The sequence below is a fragment of the Lathamus discolor genome, chromosome 5 (genome assembly GCF_037157495.1).
Source record: "Lathamus discolor isolate bLatDis1 chromosome 5, bLatDis1.hap1, whole genome shotgun sequence".
Classification (NCBI taxonomy): domain Eukaryota; kingdom Metazoa; phylum Chordata; class Aves; order Psittaciformes; family Psittacidae; genus Lathamus; species Lathamus discolor.
The window spans coordinates 50,764,196-50,791,728 of NC_088888.1; the positions used below are offsets into that span (position 1 = coordinate 50,764,196).

The 27,533-nt window shown below is 39.8% G+C and overlaps 2 protein-coding genes across 3 annotated transcripts in view; both read left to right on the forward strand.

Annotated features, from left to right (window-relative positions):
• HBS1L (HBS1 like translational GTPase) overlaps positions 1 to 12,869 on the forward strand; it is a 56,036-nt gene extending 43,167 nt beyond the window's left edge. The window contains exons 9-18 of one of the 2 annotated variants that reach the window (XM_065680823.1): positions 527 to 673; positions 1,337 to 1,411; positions 2,174 to 2,291; positions 2,492 to 2,560; positions 5,730 to 5,834; positions 7,616 to 7,706; positions 9,338 to 9,446; positions 10,059 to 10,159; positions 11,050 to 11,194; positions 12,189 to 12,295. In XM_065680823.1, coding sequence (XP_065536895.1) covers positions 527 to 673; positions 1,337 to 1,411; positions 2,174 to 2,291; positions 2,492 to 2,560; positions 5,730 to 5,834; positions 7,616 to 7,706; positions 9,338 to 9,446; positions 10,059 to 10,159; positions 11,050 to 11,194; positions 12,189 to 12,200 — 972 coding nt within the window. In that variant the 3' untranslated portion in view covers positions 12,201 to 12,295. Of the gene's footprint in view, positions 1 to 526; positions 674 to 1,336; positions 1,412 to 2,173; positions 2,292 to 2,491; positions 2,561 to 5,729; positions 5,835 to 7,615; positions 7,707 to 9,337; positions 9,447 to 10,058; positions 10,160 to 11,049; positions 11,195 to 12,188 lie in introns of both variants that reach the window. The other variant, XM_065680824.1, reaches the window with a different exon arrangement.
• Positions 12,870 to 16,136: 3,267 nt separating this feature from the next.
• On the forward strand, positions 16,137 to 27,033 carry ALDH8A1 (aldehyde dehydrogenase 8 family member A1). The gene is made up of 7 exons (XM_065680826.1): positions 16,137 to 16,372; positions 20,490 to 20,637; positions 21,024 to 21,179; positions 22,772 to 22,921; positions 23,401 to 23,657; positions 23,932 to 24,093; positions 25,528 to 27,033. Exons 1-7 carry the CDS (start codon positions 16,232 to 16,234, stop codon positions 25,978 to 25,980), a joined length of 1,467 nt encoding a protein of 488 aa, XP_065536898.1. The 5' UTR covers positions 16,137 to 16,231; the 3' UTR covers positions 25,981 to 27,033.
• The last annotated feature ends 500 nt before the right edge of the window (positions 27,034 to 27,533 follow it).

The following is a 27,533-nucleotide window of genomic DNA, read 5'->3' on the forward strand; positions in this document are numbered from 1 at the left end:
TTTGGCATGCTCCAGTGTCTTGAGTGGACTGTGAAACATCCACATCCAACATGCAGTTGACCGGTTGTCCCAGTTGTATAGTGAGGTGATCTATCTGTAATTTTCGCAGCTGCTTACTGTGAAGGTGTCCAGACTGAAGCAGGGAGGCCTGGGCATTGTGCTCATATCTGTTCTTAAGGTTCCAGAGCACAACAGACTGCTTCTGTTCAGTTGAAGTCTGTGCAGCACGTCCATAGTGGGCAGTTTGAAGGAGACGGGTTCCCAAAATCATGAGTTGGCTTGTGTTTAACAGAAAATGATGGTTTATGACATGAGGTGACATAATGCCATAATATCTCACCAAAGTGGGCGTGATGCAGATAGGATTGAGCAGCCTAAGCTACGTTTGAAGCATATCAGGATTTCTCCTGTTCAGAGTATGTTTTATGTGAAATATTGCTGATTGACATACTTACCCAGATTATTTCCACCTCTTAACCACTTTTGATTGATTGATTGATTGTTTTTTGTTTCTTTTTTAATCTAGGCTGATGTGGCTATTTTGGTTGTGGATGCTAGCAGAGGAGAGTTTGAAGCAGGGTTTGAGACTGGAGGACAAACTCGAGAACATGGATTATTAGTGCGCTCTCTTGGAGTGACACAGCTAGCTGTTGCAGTCAATAAAATGGACCAGGTACATGCTTAATTTTTTCATGCAATTGCAGGGTTTCCATCTAGGATTGTTGACCCTAAGTTTAAAGATCAATATTGTGTCTTTCTTTGATTCCCAGCTCTGTCTCTTGTGCTTAGACTTTACAATTTTTTATATTGATTGGTGTATTTTCAAAGCAGACAGGATAGTTTTGGTGCTAAAATGAGTAGGGGTCCTTCTTGTTATGTTAGATTTTCACAAGTATTAGTTAACCCAGTGGCATCTTCCAAGGGCATCTTGGTGGTCATTCAGGTCAAGACCCCAAGAGCTTTATTTAAACCTGTAAGGTGTGTTAAGTATTACTGTTTTGTATTTTAGATTATTGCTGTGTATATATTGTATGTATTCTTGCTGAATCTGAATTTTGAGTGAACTTAGGGAAAAAAAAAGGAGCTGTTCAAGGACAAATCATACTAAAGGGGTTTGCAAGGTAAGTAGTGGTGTGTTATTTGCTATCAGTAATTGTTAATATGCTCTTATGTGTCCAACTATGAAACCACCTGGAAATCTCAAGTTTATAAATTTATTGGCTGCTCTGTGTGAAGAACACCTACTGGTAATACACAGTTGATGACATGCAGCTGTATGTTGGAGTCATGGTTAAAAATCTAAAATTTTATTATCATCATATGTTTTCTATTTTAGGTCAATTGGCAACAGGAAAGATTTCAGGAAATTACGAGTAAACTTGGCCAATTTCTGAAACAAGCTGGCTTTAAGGTAATGTAAATTTCTGAGATACTGGTTGCTTTGCCTCAGTCAAAGGTTTGAGTAGAACAAGCTTTTCTTACAGTCAGGTTATTTTGTGTCACTTCCCTGCTGCTGCTTTGTGCGCATAGTATGGCAGATTCCTTTTCTTACCAGTCAGATGTATGCTGAGCCCTGGGTCAATACTCTTTCTGTCATCATCATGTTTGTTTAGGTCTGTTGGATCTTTGGGGCACTTGCCTCACTTGTAGTTTCTTGGAATTGTTGTCTATAAAGCAGAACTAACCAAGGGTCATCTGCCTTAATGTTCAGGATTGCATGAATAATGGTAGGGAGTTTTATACCGAAGCAGGTGTCAGTTTGGATTATGAACTCATAGGAAAACTCTTCATTAGCCATTCTTGAATGTTCTTCTCACGTTTCCTCATTTGGACTGGCTATGGCCTTCCTGAAATCCCTATGCATAAAACAGCATTTCAAACAGAAGTTTTGCCTTTCAGATATAAAATTGGAATTTGTTACCTGAAATCAGTTTCTAATTGTTAATGTTGCTATTATCGTGTTTAAATATATCCAACCCTTTGCTTGAAGCACTGTGATCAGACAAGACGTAAACTGAAAGGAAATGGATCAACTGAGAAATCTGCCTCCTCCAGGGGAAATACGAATGTGCAAACTGTTCTTTTATAGCTTAGTTGCATAGTACTGAAACAATGCACCTCTTGCTTCTGCTTGAAGATCCTGTTAATGTATGTTTAACTTCCTTTTAATTAGGAATCAGATGTGGCTTATATCCCAACAAGTGGCCTTGGTGGTGAAAATCTGGTCACAAGGGGTCAGATAAGTGACCTCACACAGTGGTATAAAGGAAAGTGTTTGTTGGAGCAGATCGGTGAGTGCAATTTTTCCTCATTTAAAAACTGACATACCAGGGTCGAATCTATGTAAAAATCTATGTCAGAACTTTTATTGTGGGGAAATGTGGGACAAAGTCTGTGGACTGCAATATAGTTGATTTATCCCTAGGTGAGAAATTCTTGAGATAGTTACTGAATACAGCGATTGTAAAAGATCTTATCAATTTATTTGCAGATTCTTTCAAGCCACCGCAGAGATCAGTGGATAAACCATTTAGGTTGTGTGTTGCTGATGTTTTTAAAGGTTGGTTGTTTTTAAATATTTTCACCAATATTTAATACAAGTGTTGAAAAATGATGTAAAAATAAGACTTAAAGTGGATCCTTTATGTGTATTGGTAGTCTTGAACAAGAACAGTGAGTTTTCAAGCACTGTTCTTTGTCAGATTTTAGGTAGTACTGCTGAAGGAAAAACATACTGGAAAAGAAGCTGAGGAAGAAAATCTGTATGACCAGCTAATTGGCTATATAATGAGTTGATGGTTCTGTGGGACAGAATTTGGGAGTTTCTCTTTCCAAAACTGGTTCTTGTTGTCTACATGAGTGTTTCTCAAACTTTTTATGAGTGTGACTTCAGGCTTGTTTACCTTCTACTCCTGGATTTGAAGAAAGTTTGACTTGTTCATTTTATGTTCATTGTTGTAGCTGTAAATAATGATAAATTCCTTAATTTTTGTGTAAAAAAATTTGGGGGCTGAAGTGGAAGAAAAGGGTAGTGGTGGTGAGACTACTATAACAAGCCAAGGATTTAATGAAAGGCAGGTAGCAATTCTCTAGCACTAATAGAGAAATGGAGAGCAAGTACCTACAACCAGTACTTATTCCCATTGTCTGGATAAACCAGACTGTCTTGAGCCCTTAAGGTCTTAATGGCAAACTTGATATTATTTTTCAGTTAAATACATTGACATTTGCAGGTAACTTAGAAGAAATAAGGTTTGTAACACTCATCCCAGTTGAAACTTTCCATAGGTCCCTTGACAAATGTTGCAAACTAAATGACAGCATGATATAAAATGTCAAAAAAAGTTACTAAATATTATTATTGAATTTCATATTTTAAAGTAAGCTGTACTTTATATATGGGGCGCTTATAGCGGAAGTACAAGCAAAACAAGATACTGATTGTAACTGGAAAAATCAGTTTTCTACAATTTTCATCTGGGTCTTTGAGAAAACACTAGATGCTGTACATGCCCTATGTTGGCTGACTTAAGGTACTGACTCCATAACATTAAGTATTGAAACTTTGCATGAGAATTTACCCTAGTATTTTAACACCAGTTTTGTCATCTAGGCAGTCACTGTAATTTTTTTTATTTTATTTTTATTTATTTTTTCATTTTGTGAGCTGTGGGGAAGTGTGTTCAGATTATTGATTGAGATCTTTCAAAATATTCTCACAACTTTCTGTTGCAATAATGACTTTTGTGTTGAGCTAAGTTTCACAAAATGAGCAATTTTGATTAAATCTGTTTTGATAAAGTATGCAAGAAATAATGGCTTTGGAAGTGTTTCAATTTACATATACAGGGTCTTTCACTAAATGTGGCCTTTTAGGTGTTTTTTAGGCTATTTTTTTCTCACTTATCTTGTGATTTCAAAACTTAATTAACTTGGATGCCACCAGAGGAAGTAGCTGCAGATACAAGTACATGAAGCAACAGTTGTTCTCAGCTCTGTTCCAGTGCTTGTACATGCTGTCCATAGAAATGTGTAAAAAGTGAGAGTGCTGAGTGTACTTTTACGTAGTTTGGAAAACCCCTTTCTCTATTAAGGTTACCCACATATGTGACTCATCTACCTCAGCCTGAGTTTAGCTTTTGTCCTCCATAGCCCTCCTAATATTCTCTCCAGGCAAACTATCTCCTGATGCAGGAGGTCCCTGCAATTTCCTTCAGTATCCACTTAATTTGTTATAATGCTGTCTAGGGTGTGACTTGACCTGACATTTGAAAAGCTTTGTCCAATGTCCAAATCCTGAGGACAAAGAATATGGCCTCGCAGAACCTGAGTACCATAATACAAAGATATGAGGCCATTTATACGCCTTGGTTCTGTCCACCACTGTCTGTTTTGTGCTTGCGTTGATTTCATGGGGAGCTGAAGAAACTTGACACTTTGCAAGAAACAATCAGCATGGGAGAGAGGGCAAAGCTTCAAACACCACACTAGTGTACTAAGCCAGAGCTGGTGATGTCCTGGAGAAAAGAGAAACAGTTCTTGGTTGTGGTTGGGAACCTGGAACCTGTTCATGGTTCTGGTTGCCTTCAAGTGGTGCAGAGCCAGCTTCAGGGCTTTTTGTTTACCATATTGTATTGATATTTATACCGTAACTTGGGGATACTTTTTCTAGCATGTATCTGCTTCTCCAGGTTTCTGTTCTACTGATGGCCAGTGTCATCTGTTAGACTGCAATCATCTCAGTTGCTGGAACAGAGAAAAATTAGTTTGCAGGCACTAATAGTATTTTTACAGCTAGATAAATGGAAGCATTCATCAATAATGGTGTTGAATGAAAAAGAGCAAGTTGGTAGTATGTGACCTGAAATCTTGAGCTTGCTCCTTTGAATTCAGCTTTAAATGAAGCTTTTAAAATAATGTGACACACAAAATACTAAGATGCTTGCTTCTGACTAATGTTCAGCAAAAGGTATATTTGATTTTTGTATGGGTACTGAAAATATCATTGTAGAAACACTTCAGAAGATTCTTTTTAAATACACCTGCAAACACATGTTAGGAAGATGAGGCATTTCTTAAGGTGTACATGCATAAATGTGCATGTGCGAAAATAACTGACATCATTCAAATAATGAACAAAGTATTAGGACATTGAAGAAGAAAAACTTTGCAGTTCTTTTATTCAGAAATACTTAAGTCAAATACAATTATAATAGCTCCTCATATATAATAGGACTGAATCAATCTTTGACTTCCCAGGAATAAAAGTAAATACGCAGACAGAACATGTAGGATTCTGACTCAGTTAAACAGTAAATATCATAGGAATTTGCACCTGTATGCATGAGAATTTTTATGAAAGGTCTGTGGTATGCTTTTTATCTGTAATTGTAGTAAGAGTGTGCTGAAATAAATAAAATTGCTATACATTAAGGGGCTTAATCTAATATTGAAAAACTAGAAAATATTTCTTCATGTATCTACATTTGTTTAAAGGATATTTCTCACTTAGTTCTGAAAAACATGAGATCTAAAGGTTTTGAATTTAATGTTTCATTTTCATTATGATGCACAGCTGGCTAACTTGCAAATACAGAACACTGCTGGGGGGAAAAAAACCCATGTTCATTAAATTAAAAACTTACCTATGCATTGCTGCAGAGCTGACTTGTGATGGGAAATTAACCTTATTACAGAGTGTTCTGAAATTATTACTGTGCTTATTGCAGACCAAGGATCAGGATTTTGTGTGACTGGTAAAATAGAAGCTGGCTATATTCAGGTTGGAGAACGACTTCTGGCAATGCCTCCCAATGAAACTTGCACTGCAAAAGGTACAGTCTTCAGAAGTGTGTTTACTTTCAGGTCAATACTGGGCTAGAAGCAGTTACTGAAATGGTAACGGCCTGTCAAACTGATACTAACTGTCAAACATAAAATGTGAAAGCATAAAACGGATTTCTTTAGATGTGACTATGTCTGTATAAATGTGTCTATCAAGCGTATGTGAAATCTTGCATTGTTATTTTTTACTTTTTTTTCCTTTTTTACTGTATCAGCTACTCTAAACGTTACAGCCTCATGGCTTTTGGCATTGCTTTATGAAGACCCTGTGGAAACATCTGTGTTCCAGCAATGCCTATAAAAATATGCAGTTCAGGAATCTTAATATTCAGTTCTGCTGCGGAGCATTATTGCTGTTAGGAAGTGTAAAGATGTTGAACAACCTTTAGAAATTAATCTTATGAATTAGATGTGGAAAAGCTTGAGAATTAAGTCTCTGCTGTTTGATGTTCGTGAGATTTGTCACTGATCCTTTCATAATATGCATTCATTCAGGATGTAATTGTCCTGAGAAACTACAAAAGAGTAGAAATCCGGATTTAAATTTCAATGCATTTGATTTCTGGAAAGAGGAATAACTAAGTCAAGACATTAAATGTTTAGCTGTTTCCTAATTAAGCTTTGTTTTCTTTATACTGCAGAGTTGTTTTTATTTCATGTGCAAACAAAAAGACAAAATTATTATTTTCCTACATTGACCAATGAATAAAAAATTAAGTCCTCAAAATAAATGAATAGGCTTCTGTATCTAACTATTTATCCTGAATTAAGCTGTGTGCAGGTTCGACTGTCCTGCTCAGTTCCAGAACCAGCTTGTTCAGTGCTCATTTGGGAAGCTCTTCATTGTGCATGTTTTATACAGTTGTATGCACATTGTTCATGTGCACAGGAATGTTACAGTAATGCAAATAAATATCGGTGTCAGACCACTGTAGCCATTCCGGTTTTGCGAGTGGAAGAAGTAGCATTGAAAAGATGTATTTTTTTTTTATCCCCTGCTTAAAAAACCAGTACTTGAATGTAATTGAATGATGCTTTCTGGCATGTGGTTTTGGGAACAGGTTTGCAGATCAATCTGTAGTAAAATAGAACTAGATCCTGTTAATGTATGCAGGATTCATAAAAAGTGGGGTTTTTTAAATTGCCTTCTTGGTGTCTACAAGAAACCTCAGAATGTTAGTTCAAGAGCTTTTGGTTTTGTCCATACCCACCAGCCAGGTTGTCTTATAAACCAGATTAAAATACATCAAAATCAGAATATAGTTACTTTTAAAGGTGCTCTTAAATAGACACAACATTGTGAATGGTAGGCATCAGTTACGCTTTTTTTCTTTTTTTTATGAAAGAGTCAGCAAACCGACTTAAGGTAAATGAAAGTTGACACAGTACCATTAAAGTACATGAAAGATGCGGTCTAGGGTGTGCGTGTGCCTCAAAAGATGGGTGGGGCAGATATGGAGATACTTAGTACTACAGCATTTTCGGGGGACTGCGTCACTGGCACTCTGTGACAAGTGCCAGGTCCCCTCCTCTGGCTTAAATAAAACCATGTTGTTGTTCAGGGTGGGGTGAGAGAATAAGTGAGTCCTCACCAAGGGGGGAAAAAGGCTTCCTCAGTCTTCTCAGTTAAAAAGCTTTTACTCTCAACCCATTCATACTGAAATTTGATGAGTAATGGTTGATGAAGCACAAATGGCCCAAACAGAGCTATTTGTTTGTAGCTCAGAACCTAGGTACTTCACTGTGAGGTTCTGTTCTTACTCATTTCCAGGTATCACACTGCATGATGAACCAGTTGATTGGGCTGCAGCAGGAGATCACGTTACTCTCACTTTGACCGGCATGGATATCATCAAAATCAAGTGAGCAGAACTGGGTTTCAGTCTAAGTAACGGTTTGTTTTTAATGAAAAGCTGTATAACTATTACACTTAACAATCAGCGGTTTACTTGAAGAATGATGTGGCTACCAGGATATTTAAAACCGAAGTGATGCCTATCACCTGGCTTGCGTGTACAAACGTTGGAAACATCTGCTACATGTACAACGGCTACCTCAGAAGAATACTGTTAGTGTTCATACTTTGCCCTAGTGCTGACACTGGTAACCTTCAAAGTCTTGGTGACCTTAAAACTTGTCCTTGGACACTTTAATTGCTGAATTAAGTATACTTGTTGCTAAATAAAAGATTTTTGAAGAGCTTATCAAATCATAAACCAGTCTAACAAAAAACATATTGATGACTGCTATTGCATGCCAATAAGTAAATCTGGACAAGTGGAACTGATGGAAACTATTTATTCAACACATTTAGCTGCTTGTAACATTTGTTTTGGTACATCTTTTGCTGCCCCTTTTTTGGGGGATCGCATTCAGTGAGACACAGTAGATCTCCAAGTGTTTGTTTCAGCCTATAGGTTTCATGCTAAACATTAGCATCAAGCTTTTAGGTAAGCATCAGGTTTTGTTCAGGTTAGAAAGTTGGACCCATAATTCATTCACCATTTTTACAATCATTTTGACTTCAGAGAGTAAACTTTCAAGCTACTGTTTGAAATCCTTGCATTGATAGTTTTGCAAAGTTATGCTCTGTGTTTAAGGGAAAAGTTTGGGCTTTTCTGTATTGCCATCTTGTCATGAAGCGTGATTCTCTGTGGTAAATGGGAGGAGGAGGAGAAGTCTTGTTCTGCTTGTTGAATGAACGCTTCGTTAGCTTGATGTCATTCATCTTTTGGAGATGTTAGATTTGTCAAGAACAGGTACAAAGTTTTAAGTCCTCTTGATGGAGATGAAATTTGATTGCATCTGAAATTTGATACATTTAATTATGCAGTTTATTCTCTTCAGTCATGTTTTTCTGGGTGGGATTAATTTTCCTTTCATTTTAGATGGCTAAAACTAGCTACTGTGAAAAAGCTATGTCTGGTCTCCCTGGCTGACTTGTAAAAAGCAGTGGCTTTTTGTGACTCCATGTAGAGTATTTTGGAAATACTCTGTGTAGAGTATTTTGAAAAAGCTGCTGAGAGATTTAAGTTTTGAGAGTCCTGATCAGTGTCTCTTTATCCACCAAATAGAGTTGTAGGCAGCAGAACTGCAACGTTGGGCACCTTGCAGTAATTTATGTTGTTGCTCTGGAACAATTAATCTCTGAATGAAAGTCTAATTCTTCAAAGTGCCTACACACAGGAAGCACTGACATTTTTAGAAACCGATTAGCAATGGCCGTAATTGTTCACTGAACTAGACAGACCTCCTCATGCATACCCACAAAGTACTGTAGACATTGTCTAGGAATTAATTTCGTTATAGGCTTTAATATGGTGTTACTGATTGATGGTTTGGTTTTGGTTGGGGGTTTTTTCCACCCTTAGGTTATATTAAAGTGGTGTTGTCTTTGCTTTACTTGTCTTATATGTTTGTCTTTTTCCAGTGCAGTGATTAACATTTGTATGTCAAGATATATATCAGTTTCTTTTGTTCCCCTCTCTTGTAGTGTTGGCTGTGTATATTGTGATCCCAAGGAACCAATTAAAGTTTGCACTCGTTTCAGAGCTCGGGTTCTCATCTTCAATATTGAGGTTCCAATCACTAAAGGATTTCCTGTAAGTGCCTGTGAAAGTTCCTATGTTCATTACAGCTTGCTCAGGACTTTTCCTCTCAGTGTTCGACCCCCCAAATATGGGAGGCATTTAGCATCCAGAAGCAGTTCCATCTGTCCGGATGAAACGGATTCTTCTGTGTTTTGGAGAGTATGTAAGGGGCTATTGTGGCTGCTTATATATATTCTTAATGGCTTTTAATGCATAGCTTTGCCATTTCAGAGAACATGAGTTCTACCAGTCAGATTAGGCTGTCCTTTAGAGAACTTACTCCTTGTAGGAGTATAATGATGAACTTAGTTGTAAGATACCTTTAAAATAAATAAAGTATCAGTTCATGCTGTGGTACTACACTGAAGTGGCAAAAGCAAAACACTTTAAGAATGAACAATGTATTTATGATTAATTAATAGATAATCTTTCTGTCATAACTATACACATCACAAAGTTTAGGAACTAAAAACGGTTACTGATTGTGGGCTGGAGACTCCTATGAGAGAAGTTTTTATAAACATTTGTTCAAAAAATGAGTCTTAAAAGAAGTTGAGGTTTTCAAGTATTAACACCTGGGATTTCTGATTGTATAATGTTTAGTAACAGAAAAAATATTTTTAGGTGCTTTTACACTATCAAACCGTGAGTGAACCTGCTACTATTAGAAGACTGTTGAGTGTCCTGCACAAAAGCACTGGTGAAGTGACAAAGAGTAAACCTAAGTAAGTGGTTTTTTTGAATAGTTAATAATTATTTAAGAAATGGCTCTTTTGATTAGTATATGTATTTACACACTGAGCATTTTCTATTACGAAACAATGATGTGTTCAAAGAATAAGCTTTCATTGTTTTAAGTGGTTTCATGTTTAGATTTCAGAGTGCTTTACAGAGTGAAAAAACTTGTACCAAACCTGATAAATGCAAAGCACCTGAGAGGTAAAATGACTTGCCCAAGGTCACTTGCAGAATTTATAGTGAATCCTACATCACCAACCCTGTACTTAAAGGAAATTGTTTGTTTTTTGTTTGTTGTTTGTTTGTTTGTTTGTTTTTTCTTCTTTGTGTAATTCTGGAGAGGGGTTACTGTCTAAAGCTCAGACAGTGGGTCAGAGAAAATCAGATTTAAGGAGTCCTCGCATGCAAGTTAAACTATGGGAACTTCCTTTTACTTATTCAAAGCTATTTGGGTAGAAATGTTATCTGAGACACACTGTTATCAGAATAATCCTTTTGCATGGCTGCAACTGTTGCTTGAAAGGTAATGGGAATTAAAATCATGACTACAGAGCAAAGAATTGGCTCTTGATTTTGAAACAGGGCTTGATTTCTACTGGACATGAAAAAAAATGGCTATTAAATGAGATAATTAACTTTAAAACGATTTGCTAAATGTTGGTGCCCTTCTCTAGAAGCTTTTGAAGAAAACTTGGCTGTCTTTCTATAAGGTATGCTCCAGGCAAATGAGTTTTCAGTCAGGTGGCTTGGATTATACTTGAAATCAAGCTTGGTCATTATACTTCTGGCTTTTTAATTTTTTTTTTCATTTATTGACTGTTCTCTTTTTAATTTGTGCGTATATTTATAATGGAGTTTTCTGCTTATCTCTCTGTAGGTTCTTGTCTAAAGGACAGAATGCTCTAATAGAGCTACAGACTCAAAGACCTGTTGCCCTAGAGTTGTATAAAGATTTTAAAGAGCTTGGGAGGTTTATGTTACGCTACAGTGGTTCCACTATTGCTGCAGGAGTTGTCACAGAGGTATGGGATTTTTGTAGCAGACTTTCTGTTCTATAAAAGAACGGTGTTAACTTTCACATAACCTTCAGTTTTTATGGTTAAGACCTGTTTTACAGCTTTGGTCTAAAAAGTGATTTTATTCTGCTGAAAAAGAGACAGTGCTTCAGCAAGATGTGAGAAAACTTGCCACAGTTCAGTTCAGTTAATTTATTTTGAGCAAAAATGACTCAGTTTAAATTGTTGAATGTTGTGCATTTTCCCTCCTTTCTGGAGTTTAAAGCTAAGGTTTAGTTAACCTTAATTATTTTAACATACATCAGTCTTTCCAAAACCTGATTGTCTGTATAAATATACCTCAAGTAGTTTGTAAATAAGAAGTGTTGGTCAATTTACTGTGGCTAGTTTAGGTCCCAGATATTTTCTGTTAGCATTAGAGACAGTTGTACATTTGAGTCTTACTGATGCTTGTGTGAGAGGAAGCAAAAGCTGTGGGGCTAAATAGAAATGTTTTGCCTCCGATTAGGATCAAAACATATGAATGTCCTCTATCACATTAACAAAATCTTCCTATGATTTTTGATTTAGAATATAACTTCTAATTCTAAGGCCTGAAAGAGAGCAGTTTAGTCAGATTAACCTAGTTCTGGTACTGGGACTTAAAGAGTTAAATGTCAAGAAATTGGAAAGAATTTGTCTTGTCGGTGTGTGCATAGGTATGCTGTGCTCTGGCCTTTATGGAGCTTTAATGCTGTTAATAATCTGCCATAAATAGGATGCAAAATTAGGGCTTTAATCTTGTACCCATTTTTCAATAAGTTTAACTTGAAATGAATGGGGTCTTACTTAGGTCTGTGATGCCCTGTGTCTGTAGAATTGGAGACTAAACTCTCAGCTATTTGGGGATTACTATTTTATATATCTTGTTCAAGAGAATTTCAGAAAAAAGGTGCGCTCATTTTACATTTGGTGCTTCATTTTTCACCATAAGGTTTTTTCCATCTGCTTGTATTTTTAGATTAAAGAATGACAGTGGTGCAAGAACTTTCGCTGTCCAACCAAAATGCAGTCAGATGCTCAAACTTCTGTTTAAGAATCCAGTTACTTCAGTTGAAGGAACAAGTGCAATTAATTGGGGATAAGATGATGATGACAAAAGATTGTGTGAGACATCTGGGGAACCCTCCATCAGTCTCTCCCACTGCAGAGCAAGATGCCAACTGACAAGGAATTGCTAATGTTGCACTTCTCCATCTCAAGAACCTGATGTGTTTCTCCATGTGGAATTTAGCCCTTAGAAAGCTTGATGGAAAAATCTTAGAAAGCTGAATTAGACAACAAGGTGATGAATCATCATGAAATAAACTCCTTACTTCCAGACATAAATTGTTTACATATTTTCTTTGATCTGCCTTTTCTTTTTTTTTTTTTTTGCTGCACATTAATTCAGTAAAGTAACTTTATTGGTCTAATAATATTTTTAGGTTTGATTTGAATGCATATTCAGGGGGAAAAAAAAGCTGTTTACTTTGATATCAAGAGAAAGGCCGGTAGTATTATCTTGGGATTGTTTTCCCTGTCCCAGAATTTATTTAAAAAACATAAATTTTCTTTTGCTGTGTAGTGGAACCTGTGCCAACATTGGCTAATTTTATTTTTTAAACTGTAGGAATAATAAAATAACTTTGTCTGAGCATTATTCTTGGCTCCTTCATCTTTTGTTATTTAAACACTGCTAAATTTTGTTAAATCAGTCTTTAATTTCCGTAATTCAGAAGTTTCAGAGTAAAGATGTTTTGTTCGACATCTTTGTCGCTGACATGGACAGTGGGATTGAGTGCGCCCTCAGCAAGTTTGCCGATGACACCAAGCTGTGTGGTTTGGTTGATATGCTGGAGGGAAGGAATGCCATCCAGAGGGACCTCGACACGCTTGTGAGGTGGGCTGATGCCAACCTTATGAAGTTCAACCATGACAAGTGCAAGGTCCTACATCTGGGTCAGAGCAATCCCAGGCACAGCTACAGGTTGGGCAGAGAAGAGATTCAGAGCAGCCCTGCAGAGAAGTACTTGGGGGTGCTGGTCAATGAGAAAATGAACATGAGCCGGCTTCAGTGTGTGCTCGCAGCCCAGAAAGCCAACCGTATCCTGGGCCGCATCAAAAGGAGCGTGACCAGCAGGTCGAAGGTGGTGATCCTGCCCCTCTACTCTGCTCTCATGAGACCTCACCTGGAGTATTGTGTGCAGTTCTGGTGTCCTCAACATAAAAAGGACATGGAACTGTTGGAACAAGTCCAGAGGAGGGCCACGAGGATGATCAGGGGACTGGAGCACCTCCCGTATGAAGATAGGCTGAGGAAGTTGGGGCTGTTCAGCCTGGAGAAGAGAAGGCTGCGTGGAGACCTCATAGCAGCCCTCCAGTATCTGAAGGGGGGCTATAAGGATGCTGGGTATGGACTCTTCATTAGGGACTGTAGCGATAGGACAAGGGGTAACGGGTTAAAACTTAAACAGGAGAAGTTTAGATTGGATATAAGGAAGAAATTCTTTACTCTAAGGGTGGTGAGGCACTGGAATGGGTTGCTGTCGTGGTTTAAGGAAGTTGTGAATGTTCCATCCCTGGCGGTGTTCAAGGCCAGGTTGGATGAAGCCTTGGGTGGCATGGTTTAGTATGAGGTGTCCCTGCCCATGGCAGGGGGTTGGAACTACATGATCTAGCCCTATCTATTCTATGATTCTATGAAACTGATGAGTTAAAATGGGAAACTAGCATGCACCTTGTCTTTCTGTGGAAACAACTTCAGCTTTTCTCATGTTAGTCTGCAGCTACTGCACATATACACATCTCTTTCATTCAGACTTGGTGCTCTTTTGAACAAAAGCTTCCAGTTTATTCTTGGGATGTATGCTAAAGCCAAATTCTTGTGCTTACTTGAGCCTGTAACTCCCTCTTGCTTTTCAGTAATAGGGTAAGCGAAACCTCCCAGCTGAAAAGAGTTCTGCTGCTGCCTCCAGCATAAGCTCAGGACAGACACGCTTTACTACAGCTCTGAAGACTTTTTTTCTGTGGGAAGAGTGAGAGGAGCTCAGATATTTCAGAACCTTTACGCAGGTCCTCTTTGACCATAGTTAGTAGTGTGCGGAAGGAGTGGTTGTTCCGGAGCATCAGTCACTGGGGTTGACTGAAGTAAAGCTGTGCCCTCTGTAGCGAAGAACACAAAAGCCTATGATGATTGTTTAGTTCAAAGTCACTTTCAGTCTGTATCAGCTCTTCCACATGCCTTTTTTTGGTAGGTGACTGTTTTTGCACTTACATGTTTTAGCCCCAATTCAGCAGATACCTGCACTTGAGAGTGCAGATAGGTACATTGTACTCTTGACTACATGCATGTTATAGAAGTTTCATCAATGCTTTATATGGAAATTACTTTTGTAAAATCTTACGAATCTGAAATATATGAAAACTGTTGTTGCCAAAACTGAAACTTATGAATTAACACTATTTGTTACATCTTTTTATAATCAAGACATTGCATTTAAATACTTAACCAGTTTCAGCATGCCAGCTGTGAAGGTTCAGTGCACTTGTTGGATTCCAGAGATTTTGTGCTGCCAAGCTCCTATGTTGAAACTGTTCCACTTGAACTTGCCTTAAAACCCTGGAAACGTTTAGGTTGCCTTAAATGTCAGGGTTCAGCAGAAGTGCTACAGGCAGAAGAAATATATCTTCAGTTTTAAGACTTCAGTAAATTCCTTGCTGTTTGTGGATAAGGAAGTGTGATACAGAATGAACTTCTGATAACCCTTCCTACATTGGGTTTTGAGACTCTCTATTCCGTGACAAGCAAAAAGCTACTTCATGCTTTCCTGGTCTGTAACTTTGGAGAGCTGGAGGTATTACCTAATCCAATTTCAATGACTGCACCATCTTTCAGCACTGACTTGAACTCTGCCCAGAGGCACCAGTTGGTTGATGCATTAATGATCTGTTGTGCAACAAAAATGTATCACCATTGTTCAAATAATCTGCACATTGATCCACAAGGAATATGGTGGCTTGGCAGTGGTATAGGGTGCAAGAACTTTAAAAACTGCTGATTGAGGTATTCACAATCTCCTGGTGATGACACACTGCTGTCTAATATGGATGTAGAGTATCTCTGGAATGCAAGAAGTTGGCATGCAGTCTTAGAGCAGTTTGATACCCTTAAGCATGCTCTGTTGGAGAAAAATATCTTTATACAGCTCTTACTGGGCAGGTTATTGGGAAGTTAAAGAAAAACCTAATTATACGTAACAGGCTTCTCTATAGTAAGGTAACTTCCACTGGAATATATATGGAAGGGAAAGCAGTAAAGCTGTTGTCTTGCTTCTTTTTTAAAAACTGGGTTTCTTGACAACATACAACAGGGTGTACCAGGTAGGATTGTGCTTCTCAACTCTTGAAGGGCCATTCAGCTGCTTGTATTGTTTGATGTTTGGGGATACTGGTGGAAAAAAGAGCGCTTCTTATGTTTAAAATATTTTGGTTTGGCAGAAGCATTGTTTTTGGGGTTACAAGGAAAAGTATTGATGGTGACAAGCAATGATCATGAGCCGCAGATGTGGTCGTCTAGGTGTCTCTTCTCTGTCTCTGCTGGTGATAAGAAGCAGGTCCTTGGCTGGGTGTTTGTGTGTTGAATTATTTTGTATAGTTGAGGCAAAAGGGCTTCAGACTGTAGCTTGAAGAATTGATGCAGGGAGAAATTTCCCTGTCAAATTATTCTTTTTCTTCCCTTCTTTAGTACTTCATTTCGTATAGACAGGAGCTAACAACTAAGCTGGTCCTGCCTCCCTGCTTCAATTCCTAGAAAAAAGCCGAGTGTCACAGAAACACTAATTTCCACCCTCCCTTTCCTCGTTTCTGCTGTTACTGCCAGGGTTTTTTCCCCTCGTGAGTGAGTGGTGCAGGGAAAACGGAGAGAGGGGGAGGAGTTCAGACTTGCTGTGCAAATATACATACAGACCTACTAATCCAACTTGATGCCTTGCAGAAAAAAATCGCAGAATAAGCAAGCGGCTAATGATGGCTCACTCAAAGGATCTCTTGGTGCTGGAAAACTTTATAGGTGGCAAATTTGTGCCTTGTTCCTCCTACATAGACTCCTATAATCCGTCCACTGGTGATGTCTATTGCAGGGTGCCAGACAGTGGCAAAGAGGAGGTGAGTACTATCCAGATGTGTAAAGAACTGAAAATGTTTAATGCACATAACATTAATATTTTGAGTGGGAGACACTGAAGGTGGGAGAACAAAAAAATGCTGGAGACTTGAATGCTTATATAAGTTGTTGATTGTATTGTAGCATTGTGTAAGCTATTGCTGCAGCGGCAGCAAAAACTGTTGTTTTTCTTGTATTTTGCTGTTAGAAAGTTACCGGCAGGATCCGAGGCTGGTGTAAATAAACACAGCTTCAGTGAAGCTCCTTCAGCTCACATAGGAGATGGCTTGTACACAAGTTAGAAATAATACTTAGACAAGCTGTAAGTATAAACAATCTGAGAGAAAAGGGTTTCTTGATCTCTTCTGTAAAATACCTTGGAGGCATCGTATACAGCTGTGTTCTTCCTTAGTGTCTTGATGATTTGCAGTGGTCATTTAAAAGGAATTTTGGCTTGCTGACTCTTCCGTGAAGATGGTAAACAGCTTTCAGATCGCTCTGGTTTTGGTATTAGCAGTTGGATATTAAGTGAGGTGATGAAATGGCTGTGATGAGTGTATGTTTCTGTAATGCAGCCTGTCCTCTACATCAATGTAGTGTTTCCTAGCCGTGTGCTCTCCAGTGGGATGAATGTTGACTGGTACCTTATACATCTGCAGTTGTGGACGGGCAATGCGACATTCATCTGGGGACCTGCACTTTCCTTCATGCAACTCTATAATGGACCTACAAGTGTGTCCAACATAATGTTTCAGACTTACTGAAGAAAGAAACAAGTGGGAAAGCTTAGAAGGCAAAGGGATTGGATGATTTTGACAAGTATTCTCAAAACATTTTTTTTACAAACAAACTGCTACTGTGTGTAGCTGTTCCCTTCACTTGGATTTCAGTCCTGTTGATGTCTTTTGTCTTTGCTTCTCTCAGCAGAAAACTTTGCACTGTAATTTCAACTGGGTAAATATTTGCTAGATGATGATGACCAAGGGTTAAAGAGTAACAGGCTGGATTTGCTAAAATTCATTGGTGCAAGTTCATTCCAACCCTAATTATGCTTGAAGAGACTTCTCTTTGATCTGCAGGTGCAAATCTTCTTGTTCATTCATTTGCAAAATCATTAAAAATAGAGAGATGTGAGAATGCCAGAACAGCCTAGCAGAAGTAGGCTGCTGGCCATCCTGGGGATACGTTTCAAATATACTAAAGAGCAATGGCTCTTTCAGCTTTCTGAGTTAATGGTGATGTGTAGCAGCAGGAATCTGGTTTAAACACCTGTAAACCTGCCAAGTGCTTTACTCTCCTGCCTTTAGACAGCTATACAAGTAGGTTGGGCTCTGCAGAGCTGGTGTCCACTGGTGACTGATGGAATATGCTTCAGGGGAAAATGCAATCACGTACTATATAGAGGACATCTAGAGACAGCAAATTAATCATCTGGACCCAGGTTCAACAGCGAATTTGGGATGCTGGTTTCTAGCAAAGCTTAATGTCCAGTTGGACTTCTTTCTTGGTTCATTTTGGTGGAAGGTTAGAAGGCAGAACAGAGGCAGATAGCAAATCTGTCGCTGGCCATGGAATTTAACAGCAGTTCAGCTGCACTGGCCATTTCAGTTTATTTCTGCCAAATCCACTAAATGTTTGGGGTTGGGTTTTTTTCCAGGGGTTAATTTTCCCTGCAGCTCAACGTGTTAGATTCCAAATAGCAGCACTCGAAGCAAGCCGAACAGGTGCTCTGCGTCTCCAGTGACAGGCTGTGAGGGCTAATTAGTCCTGGCAAATATCTCCTTAAATAAAAGAAGTCTCTTTAAAGAACCTTGCTCCTGTGCATCATCTCCTGGGAAAGCAAAACATCATGTCCTGAGGGCAGGTTGGGATATTTCAGTATCAACCTTTTACGATAGGCCTGGGTTGTGTGTTCTTTGTCTGTTTTGTGCAAAAGAGGAAAGCAGAAGGAAGTGTTTCAGACACACAAGTTCATAGTTGAATTCTTACATGTGTTTTCTTTGTGGCTCGACTGTCTCTGCTGCTTTTTGCTAGGCAAACTAAGTAACTGATTAACCTTTGTATGCTCTTTTCTTTCTTCTGTACCAATCTCCCTCCTTTTTTCCTCTTGCTTTTTTCTTTTTAAGATCAGTCTACTGCCACTTCATTCCTTCCTTTGCTAATTTTCTGCTGTCTGTGAAAATGTAACATCATCTTCCTTCTAAAACCACTGGCTTAACAATGCAGATAGCCTTAACTTCTTATCAGTCCCCTCTTGAAGCACGAAAGGCCAGAGAGGACAGGGCAGATGAGAAGCAGCACCACAATGGCACCTAATGACAGGAGGGTGGAAGAACAACTTAATTAGTAAAGGTGGTGTGTGGTTCACAGAGGGTGAACCTTTTCACAGTGTACTGTGCCATCCACACCTGACTCATTCAAGAAGCTGCAGTTCCCCTTTCCCAGGCCTGCTTTGGCCCTGCTCCAGCTGTTCAGTGGTTCACAGCCCACTGCTGGTCGGCACCTGAGCAGTAGGTTGTCCGACTACAGTTGAAAGAGTACAGGTCTGAGCTTGGCCAGCGGTCTGAGTGACCTTGTGCGAGTTGGTTTGTTTTCCACCTTGCCCTCCATACCAATGTCATTCTGGCCCTCAGACTCTGTTCCTTATTTTTAGGGAGATCATAAGTTCTCATATGCATGGGGAGGAAGGGGTTTTCTCCCACTTTTGTGCCCTTTTGAGTAAAATACCATTGGAGTGTCTGTTAGTTATTTCGTGGTGTTTTTTTGATTACACTCATCACAACGTGAAGGAATGAATTTGGAGCTGTTTTACGGAATTGGTGGAAAAGAGCCTTTAATGACTACACAGGAACCAGCAACATGGCAAAATTAGGAGAGGTCAGAATGATCTGATTAATATTACATCAGCATCCTCCTGATTATTGACTTGGGAAGATTTCCAAAAGCTGAGGAAAATCAGGAGCAAAAATGATGGGTAAGCAGCTAAAACAGCTCTGACTAAAAGCCCACCTTGGTGCTTATATTAGACTTAGAAGCAATAAGAAGTGATATATATGAAGCAAAAGCTGGGAAACAGGGTAGTTAATTAAAATATGGAAGGATGTTGGAGCCATCTTTAATAATGTGAGGGACTGGAAACACAAAAAAGGAGCTGCTTATAAATCAATAGATGCAGGTAACTTCCATTTAAGAGCCCAGAGGAAATTACTGATGAGAGAGAAAGCTTTCTGGTGAATTTTAATCCTTTGAAGCCTAGTCTGCTTCAGAAAAATGCTGGTAATCTGCCACTATTCAGGGAGGTCAGGCTGAAGGACCATGCAACAGTTATGGACACCTCAGCCAAAATACTTAGGAGACAGATAAGCATCTATATAGAAGCATATAATAACACTAATAATATCTGTAGACTTCATTAGGTATCTGATGAGGGAACTGACCAAACCCCAAGAGTTTAGAAAGGAATGGTTTCTTTTATTTATTTTTGTTTTGGTGAGGTTGTTAATGGGTTCCCAGCTGTGATCAGGTGAGATGGAAATATTAGAGTGCTGTTCTGTAAGTATATTCTTAGTCTTTGCTTGAACCAGCCATGGAAAAGGAATTGGAAATCAAAGGCTAGCAGGCCATACAGTTCGTTCCTTCCCCAACCCCTTACTTTCATCATTGCCTGGTGTGGCTGAAGTCTTGTGTTGCAAGGATGGTGGACATTTAAATTGAGGCTGCATTTGCTTTGGGAGATTCTTGCACTTTCCCCCTTGAGAAGCAAGATTCTGCGTGGGTGTTTGGCCGGTGGCACTTGCCTGGTGATAACTGACTAATCTGGCATTTCCTCCAGGTCTGGAGGGTTGCCCACTAGTTGTTGGAATTTAGAGAAAAGCAACAGTTACAGTGGCAGTTTCTTTTCTAGATGCTCAGTTTCAGTAACGCTTCTTGAGTTACGGGATAGTATCCCAAGACAGTGAAAATGGAGAAGCTGTCAATAGTCATAACTCAGAAGAGATGCAGTCTTTCCAACAATGTGATCTGGATTATAAGCCTCCCAAACATGAATTCATCTGCTGATTGTTTGATTCTTTCTAAGGCCTTTCATTAGCATTCACCATCCATCTTTTGCTTGTTTAGGTGGAAGCTGCTGTCAAAGCTGCCCAAGACGCCTTCCCAAATTGGTCCTTAAAAAGTCCATTGGAAAGATCTCAGATCCTGAGCAAATTGGCAGACCTAATTGAGCATGACCTGGAAGCTTTTGCAAAAGCAGAGTCAAAGGACCAGGGTAAAAATTTGAACTGTTGATCTCAAATATAATGTGTGTTGTTTGATATTGAAATGGAGGGTATGGTCCAAATTTCTAGTATGGCATGACCTGTCAGAACAAACTGGAGTTGATGTGCATGAACTTATCAGAAGTCACTGATTTTGGATTCCTGGGCCATTCTTGCTTTTCAGGATTACTTACTTCGACTTCAGCTGTTGGTTGTTTGGAATGCAGTACATCAGGGAAGATGTTGTCATTGACTATGCTTGCATTGTGCTGGGGATTACTTGGTCACAGGACAAAAGGCATTTCCTAAAAACCATATGAATGGGTTTTCAGGGCAGAGTTTAAAGCCCTGTTTATGCCTGTGATGACACAGCAGTGTGCTTTTTTTATTGTTTCAGGAAAAACTCTTACGTTTGCTAGAACAGTGGACATCCCTCGGGCAGTGTACAACTTCAGATTCTTTGCCTCTTCCATCCTTCACCATGTGACAGAGTGCACCGAGATGGCAACCATGGGCTGTGTGCATTACACCTCGAGGGCCCCTGTGGGAGTTGGTATGGTGCTCCTGAAATGCTGAAAAGCTTGGCAGAGTGTCTGCCTCAGCAGTGGGTCAACAACGAAAGAGGATTTTTAAAGAGCATTTATTGTCTCTGGATTGTGTGCTAAGCACGACTAGTCCGCTAAGCGTGAGCAACTTTGTGTAAAACCAATTTTTCTACTTCATGTTAAAAAGAATGCTTAGATGCCTCAAAAAGCACCTGGTTTAATCTGGTAGCTCTCAAAATCACTCTTATGTTTTGTACATGGGGCAGCAGGGAGTAAGTAGGTATTCCTGCTGTGGATCAGTGAGGCATTCCGAAGCAGTCAGGAGTTCAGATGCTCCTGCAGGGAGAGCTTGTTCCTCCTCCTGTTTGGGGAAGCAGTAGTAGACATTTCAGCCTGTCACGAGTGCATACGTGGTGGATAAACCACTTTTACCTGGGGAATTGCTGAACTTGGCCACTAGATGCTGCTAATGCTTCAGAAATACGGTGAGCTGACCGGTAATGGAGTGGTAATGATTCCATGATCAGGTGTTTTATCTAAATCACAGAATAGTTTGGGTTGGAGGGGACTGTAAATATCATCCAGTTCCAACCCCCTGCCATGCTCAGGGACACCTTCCACTAGACCAGGTTGTGCAAAGCCCTGTCCAACCTGGCCTTGAACACTGCCAGAGTCAGGAGATCCACAGCTTCTCTGGGCAACCTGTTGCAGTGACTCACCACCCTCACAGTAAAGGTCTTCTTCCTAATATCTCGTGTATATGAATGTCCAATATTCACACTTGAATTGTTTAAAATATAAAATTGGCTAACCTGGAGAGGACCCATTTGTAAGTTTTCTTGATCAGTGGAGGACATAAGTACTGGTAGAAGTACTCTCACAAGGAAAAGCCACTCACTGCATCTGCTCCATCAAATAGCACCAAATCCTGTGGTATTTGTGAACAGTCATACCTAGAAATTACAGATGTTTTTTTACTGTTTCCTATAAATATGTAAGGTGAAAATATTCTCAAAGGCAATTATTGAAAACATTCTGGTCATTCAGCAATTTGTGGAAACAGTGTGTACACTGATAAACCTTTGGAAGTCTGAAGTTCGGTTAAAATTTATCAGGAAAATACGCATTACATGTTATGCATGCCCTATTTAATGTTAAAACTGGGGGAATAGGGGGTAAAAGGGAGGCTCTCTAGAGCAACAGGAAGCAACTGATCTAAGCTAACACATGGCTACTTAACTTGCTGTTTGCTAACACAGAATATTACTGCAGAGCAGCTGATGTAAATTATTGTTATGGTTAACCTCCCATTAACGTTCCTAGAAAACATTGAAAAGCTTCCTGTGAATGTAAGATTTTGCCCCGAAGCAGTAAAACCTACCCAGAGAGTTTGGCTGATGGACTTTAGGATAATTTGCACAAATATTTTAAAGTTATCTGCCTATGGGAAATGTTTCTAGCTGCAAATTTGTTGTACAATTGTTTGGAAATAAAAGCCATGGCCAAATGCGCTTCATAAATCTGAATTGGTTGAGGTCAGAGAAACAAGCTTTGTATCCCAGGAGACTGAACTCCTGTCTTTTATGCTTTTTCTTTGTAGCTGGTTTAATTAGTCCTTGGAATTTGCCACTATATTTGTTGACCTGGAAAATAGCTCCTGCCATTGCATGTGGAAATACTGTGGTTGCCAAGCCAAGCGAGATGACGTCTGTCACAGCTTGGATGATGTGTAAGCTCTTGGAGAAAGCAGGTAAGTCCCATAGCATGCTGGGGAGGGGGAATGGAGTTGAAATGCTTGTCTGTGCACCATTTTTTGGTTGCAGAAATCAGGAAGTGCTCAAAGACTTTGGGAAAGACTGTTTGCTGTAGCTGAGTGTTGCGCAGAAGACTCTCCCTGTCCTCATAAAATTCCATCTCCCCACCCCACTTATTGCCCCTTTTTTTTTTTTTTTTCCACTATCTTCTCATGAAAAATCTTCATGTTCTTCATTTCCCCCTCCTACACTCCACTTAAGGGTGTCCCAAGTCTGTGGTGACAGCAGAGGAACCATGAGAGCATAAGAAAGTGAGAATCAGCTCTCGATGACTGTGTCGTGGCTGTATTTGATGCACCATTAAGCAAAACTAGAACAATTGCTTCTTCCCTCAATGACTTAAAACTGGATCTCTGATGATGGATTTCAGGCAAGCTTGACTGATCAGAGGAATCGGTGCCTTTCTTCCCACCAGGGGTACCTCAGGGGGTGGTGAATGTGGTGTTTGGAACAGGCGCCAAGGCAGGAGAAGCCCTCGTCTGCCACCCCGATGTGCCTCTCATCTCTTTCACGGGGAGTACGCTGACTGCCCAGAGGATCATGGAGAAGAGTGCTCCACACTGCAAAAGGCTTTCGCTGGAACTGGGAGGCAAAAACCCTGCCATCATCTTTGATGATGCTGACTTAAGCCAATGCATCCCCACAACCCTGAAGTCCAGCTTTGCCAACCAGGTGCCTCCCACCTCTGTAGCATATAAACCCTCTCTGCAGCAGGTGGTGTGTGTGTATCTTTAAGTGTGTGTGTGTGCACAAACCTTTGAATTGAATCCTAAACTGTTAGGGTGAAAAAAAACTACTTTGCAGTGTTGGTGAATGTAGTTTGTGCTCCTGAGGATGCAGGGAAACAAATCTCATTCTGGGATGTGACTTCTGGTATTCATCGATAGTATAATATAATATGAACTAATATTGTTGATTTTCTTGTTTGTTTATTTCTTTTTGGTAGGGTGAGATCTGTCTCTGCACTTCCAGGATCTTTGTTCAGAGAAGCATATACAGTGAGTTTTTGAAGAGGTTTGTGGCAGAGGCGAAGAAGTGGAAGGCTGGGAACCCCTCAGATCCTACAGTCAACGTGGGAGCACTAATAAGTAAAGAACACCTAGAAAAGGTGATGATGTTATGTTCAGCTTGTGATCGTATCTCATCTCATTTTTTAGAGGGTTACAAAAGGTGATTTCAGCGGTATATGGGAAGGACCATGTCCTCTCCAGGGTTAGCTATGAGGGATGATTCAAAGTCTTTCAAGGGTACATTTCTGATAGGGTTTCTGTTGCCTGTGGCCTGGGATCATATGATTACTTTGGAAAAATCAATTCTATTTGGAAAATAATTTAAAATGACAAGAAAATGTTTCTTTCTGTTTTAATGAAATAATTCAAAATGGTTAATTCTGAATCTGGAATTTATACTAACCAATCTTAGAGCTCAGCAACATTTTCATGGATTTTAATATTGCATTTGCTATGATCGCTTATGTGCCTAGTGAGTTAGTTACCAAGGTAAAAGTCAGTTTTATATCACTGACAAATTCTGGGCAGTACAATACATAGTTTCCCAGGACAGCTTTCAGTAATCTGGAATCACGTATGTGTGGAGGGCAGCTGAAGATGGCGCACAGTTAGACATAGTCTGTTTCAGTGGCTTATATGAAATTAATTTTTATGGTGTCAGACAGTGTTCAGGAGAGCAGATGCTCGTATCCCAAAGCTATCTGACACCATCAGCATAAGCAAGAAGCAGACTGCAAACCGCAGAGAGAGAAAGCTAGACCTTTGTCATGCTTCCTGATGCCTCAGCAGGTTCTCCAGGCCTGTTCTGAAGTAGAGTGGTAGAAACACCCACTTCCCGAGGTCCGAGGTCTGTGGCACCACAGAGGACTTCCGAGTCTAACCTACCAAGGTGGTTAAAAGGCAAAAAAGACGCCCTGTGGTATCTCTGTGGTGTTTCTATAGGGAGAGAAACCAGGCAATGATTTCAAAACAGCAGAAGCAGATCAACAGCATGTGATATGTGTTCAAGGTAGCATGCAATAGCAGCAGCCATGGAAACAGCTTTAATTATTTATTGGTGAGATTTTCTATAGCATTTGTGACTTCGTCATCCCAACGGCATGTGAACCTTTAACATGTCTGCCTGTGAGGTAGGAAAATATTACTGATCCCTTGGAGTGGATGTGGTATGGAATACATAGCAAACTGCCCAAGCTCCTGCAAGAAGGGAGGGAGGCTCTGGGACCACTTATGTTTTCACCAGGGATCCTACCCTTTTGAAAATACTTAGCTAGAAGGGCCAGCAATGTTTCCTGCTAGGTTGGTGTCTGGGGAGGGAGAACAATTCTTTTACAGCAAGAAATACCCAGCCTTACTTTTCCAGCCACTTAACAACTAAAACTAGCGAATGACCCTCTTGTTCAGAGGAAAGTAGAGGCAACATGATCCAGCTGGAGATATTCAGGGGCTCCTGTTGTTCTGTCCAAACTGGAGAGCTGGACCCTTAGGACTTGGTGTCCTTTAGCAATGATGTTTTCCTGCTGCTTTCACAGGTGAGAAGCTATGTGAAGAGAGCCCAGGCGGAAGGAGCCAGAGTGCTCTGTGGAGAGGGAGTGGATTCCTTAGATCTCCCAGCTGGCAACAAGAAAGGTTATTTCATGTTGCCCACAGTTATTGCTGAAGTGCAGGATGAATCTTGCTGCATGCAAGAAGAGATCTTTGGTCCTGTGACATGTGTGGTAGCATTTGATACAGAAGAAGAAGTGATTAGAAGGGCCAACAATGTGAAATACGGCTTGGCAGCCACTGTGTGGTCCAGCAACGTGGGACGCGTTCATCGGGTGGCACGAAGACTACAGTCTGGATTGGTGTGGACCAATTGCTGGCTTATTAGAGATCTGAACTTGCCATTTGGTGGGATGAAAGCCTCGGGCATAGGAAGGGAGGGAGCAAAGGATTCCTATGAGTTCTTCACTGAGGTCAAAACCATCACAATAAAGCACTGACATACATCAACAAAAGTATTTTAGCGTAAAATAAATTATAGTAACTTGTGTTACCAAAAAATGGCTTTCTAGAGCACAGGCTGCTACTGTGGCCATCTTTTTCTTGAACTTTGGGCAAGTAATATCTGTGACAGCTGAAAAAGTCATCTCAAATGCTAATGTTAAATGCAGCCTTTTGCGTTGGATGAGAAGCTCAGCATGGACTCCACGGTCAATCCATCCCAAAACAGACAACTTTGATTATCTTACTGATCCTAAAGCTTTTTGAGTATTCTTGTCTCAAACATCTCTTCCTCTAAGGGAGATGGAGAAAGGATGATGTATGACTGTACCTATGGTTTGTGAATTACCTAGAGGGACAAAGTGGCAAGCACAGTGTGAGGCCGATATTGTGATGGGAGTCAGCCAGTTTCCACTATAAACAGTATGGTCCATGTACCAATCCATATTGCACTTCATTGGTATCAGACAAGGAATAAAGCAACAGCACCCTAAAGGCTTGAGGCGGTACATTTAATCTACTAAGTGGTATTAAACCATGAGGTTGTGAAATTTTTGTGATACACAAACATTTTAATTATAACCTGCTTTATGGTATGCAGCTGAATCATCCAGAGACTTGTTCTCTAACTGTTTTGAAATTGAAATTACAGCCTAAGCCTCAGCGCTGGTGTTTTTCACATCCCTGCACAAAGATTTGGCTACATCCCAGACAGTGTCATTCTTCATTAATAAAGACTGAAAGTGACTCCCAAGAAAACTAACTGTTGGGAAGTATTTGTCACCAAAATGTAAAACACTGGCAACTTTTCTTCATTCATTTGGTCTAGTGGAAGGTGTTCCTGCCCATGGCAGGGAATTGGAGCTCAATGATCTGTAAGGTCCAACCCAAAATGATCTGTAATTCTATGGTTTGCAGAGCTCTTGGTTTTGTTTTTTTTTAATAATAATAATAATAATATTAATAACAATTAAGAAATCAAGTGTCTCACAAACTTGTTCTTATTCCACAAAAGGAGAAATAAAGTTGGATGCACACCACCCCCACCATGAGCTGGCTACATTGCTATTGAATTTTTTCCAGCAGCCCTTCGTGATTTGTTTTTTGATTTTTGAGCTGAATATCACAGTTTCGTAAATGCCTGTATTTTGGGAATAGGTAATGAGTCATTGGAATATTTTGACAGGGCTGCTGGGGGGGAAGGCACCTCCTGAAATATGAAAACAGCTGATGAAAAACGAATACTGATGAGATGTGAAAGACTGAATTGCTGTGCTGCAGAGCACAACAACGACAAGAGATTTGGGGTTAATAGAAAATGCAATCTTATTTTTTTGTATGATTTATAACACGCTGGGACCTTGGTCATCAGACAGATTTGGCGCAAGTACCCCCAGATGGAGGTGACTTAAGGAAATGCATAAAAATGACAGGCTTACTGTATTGATGTATTCTGAAGCACAAATATTCTGTATTTTAAAACTCTGCCGTAGGTGTAGTCATGACCATATGGTGGCAGCAGAACACCTGCTTTTGTGTTTCAGTCACCCGT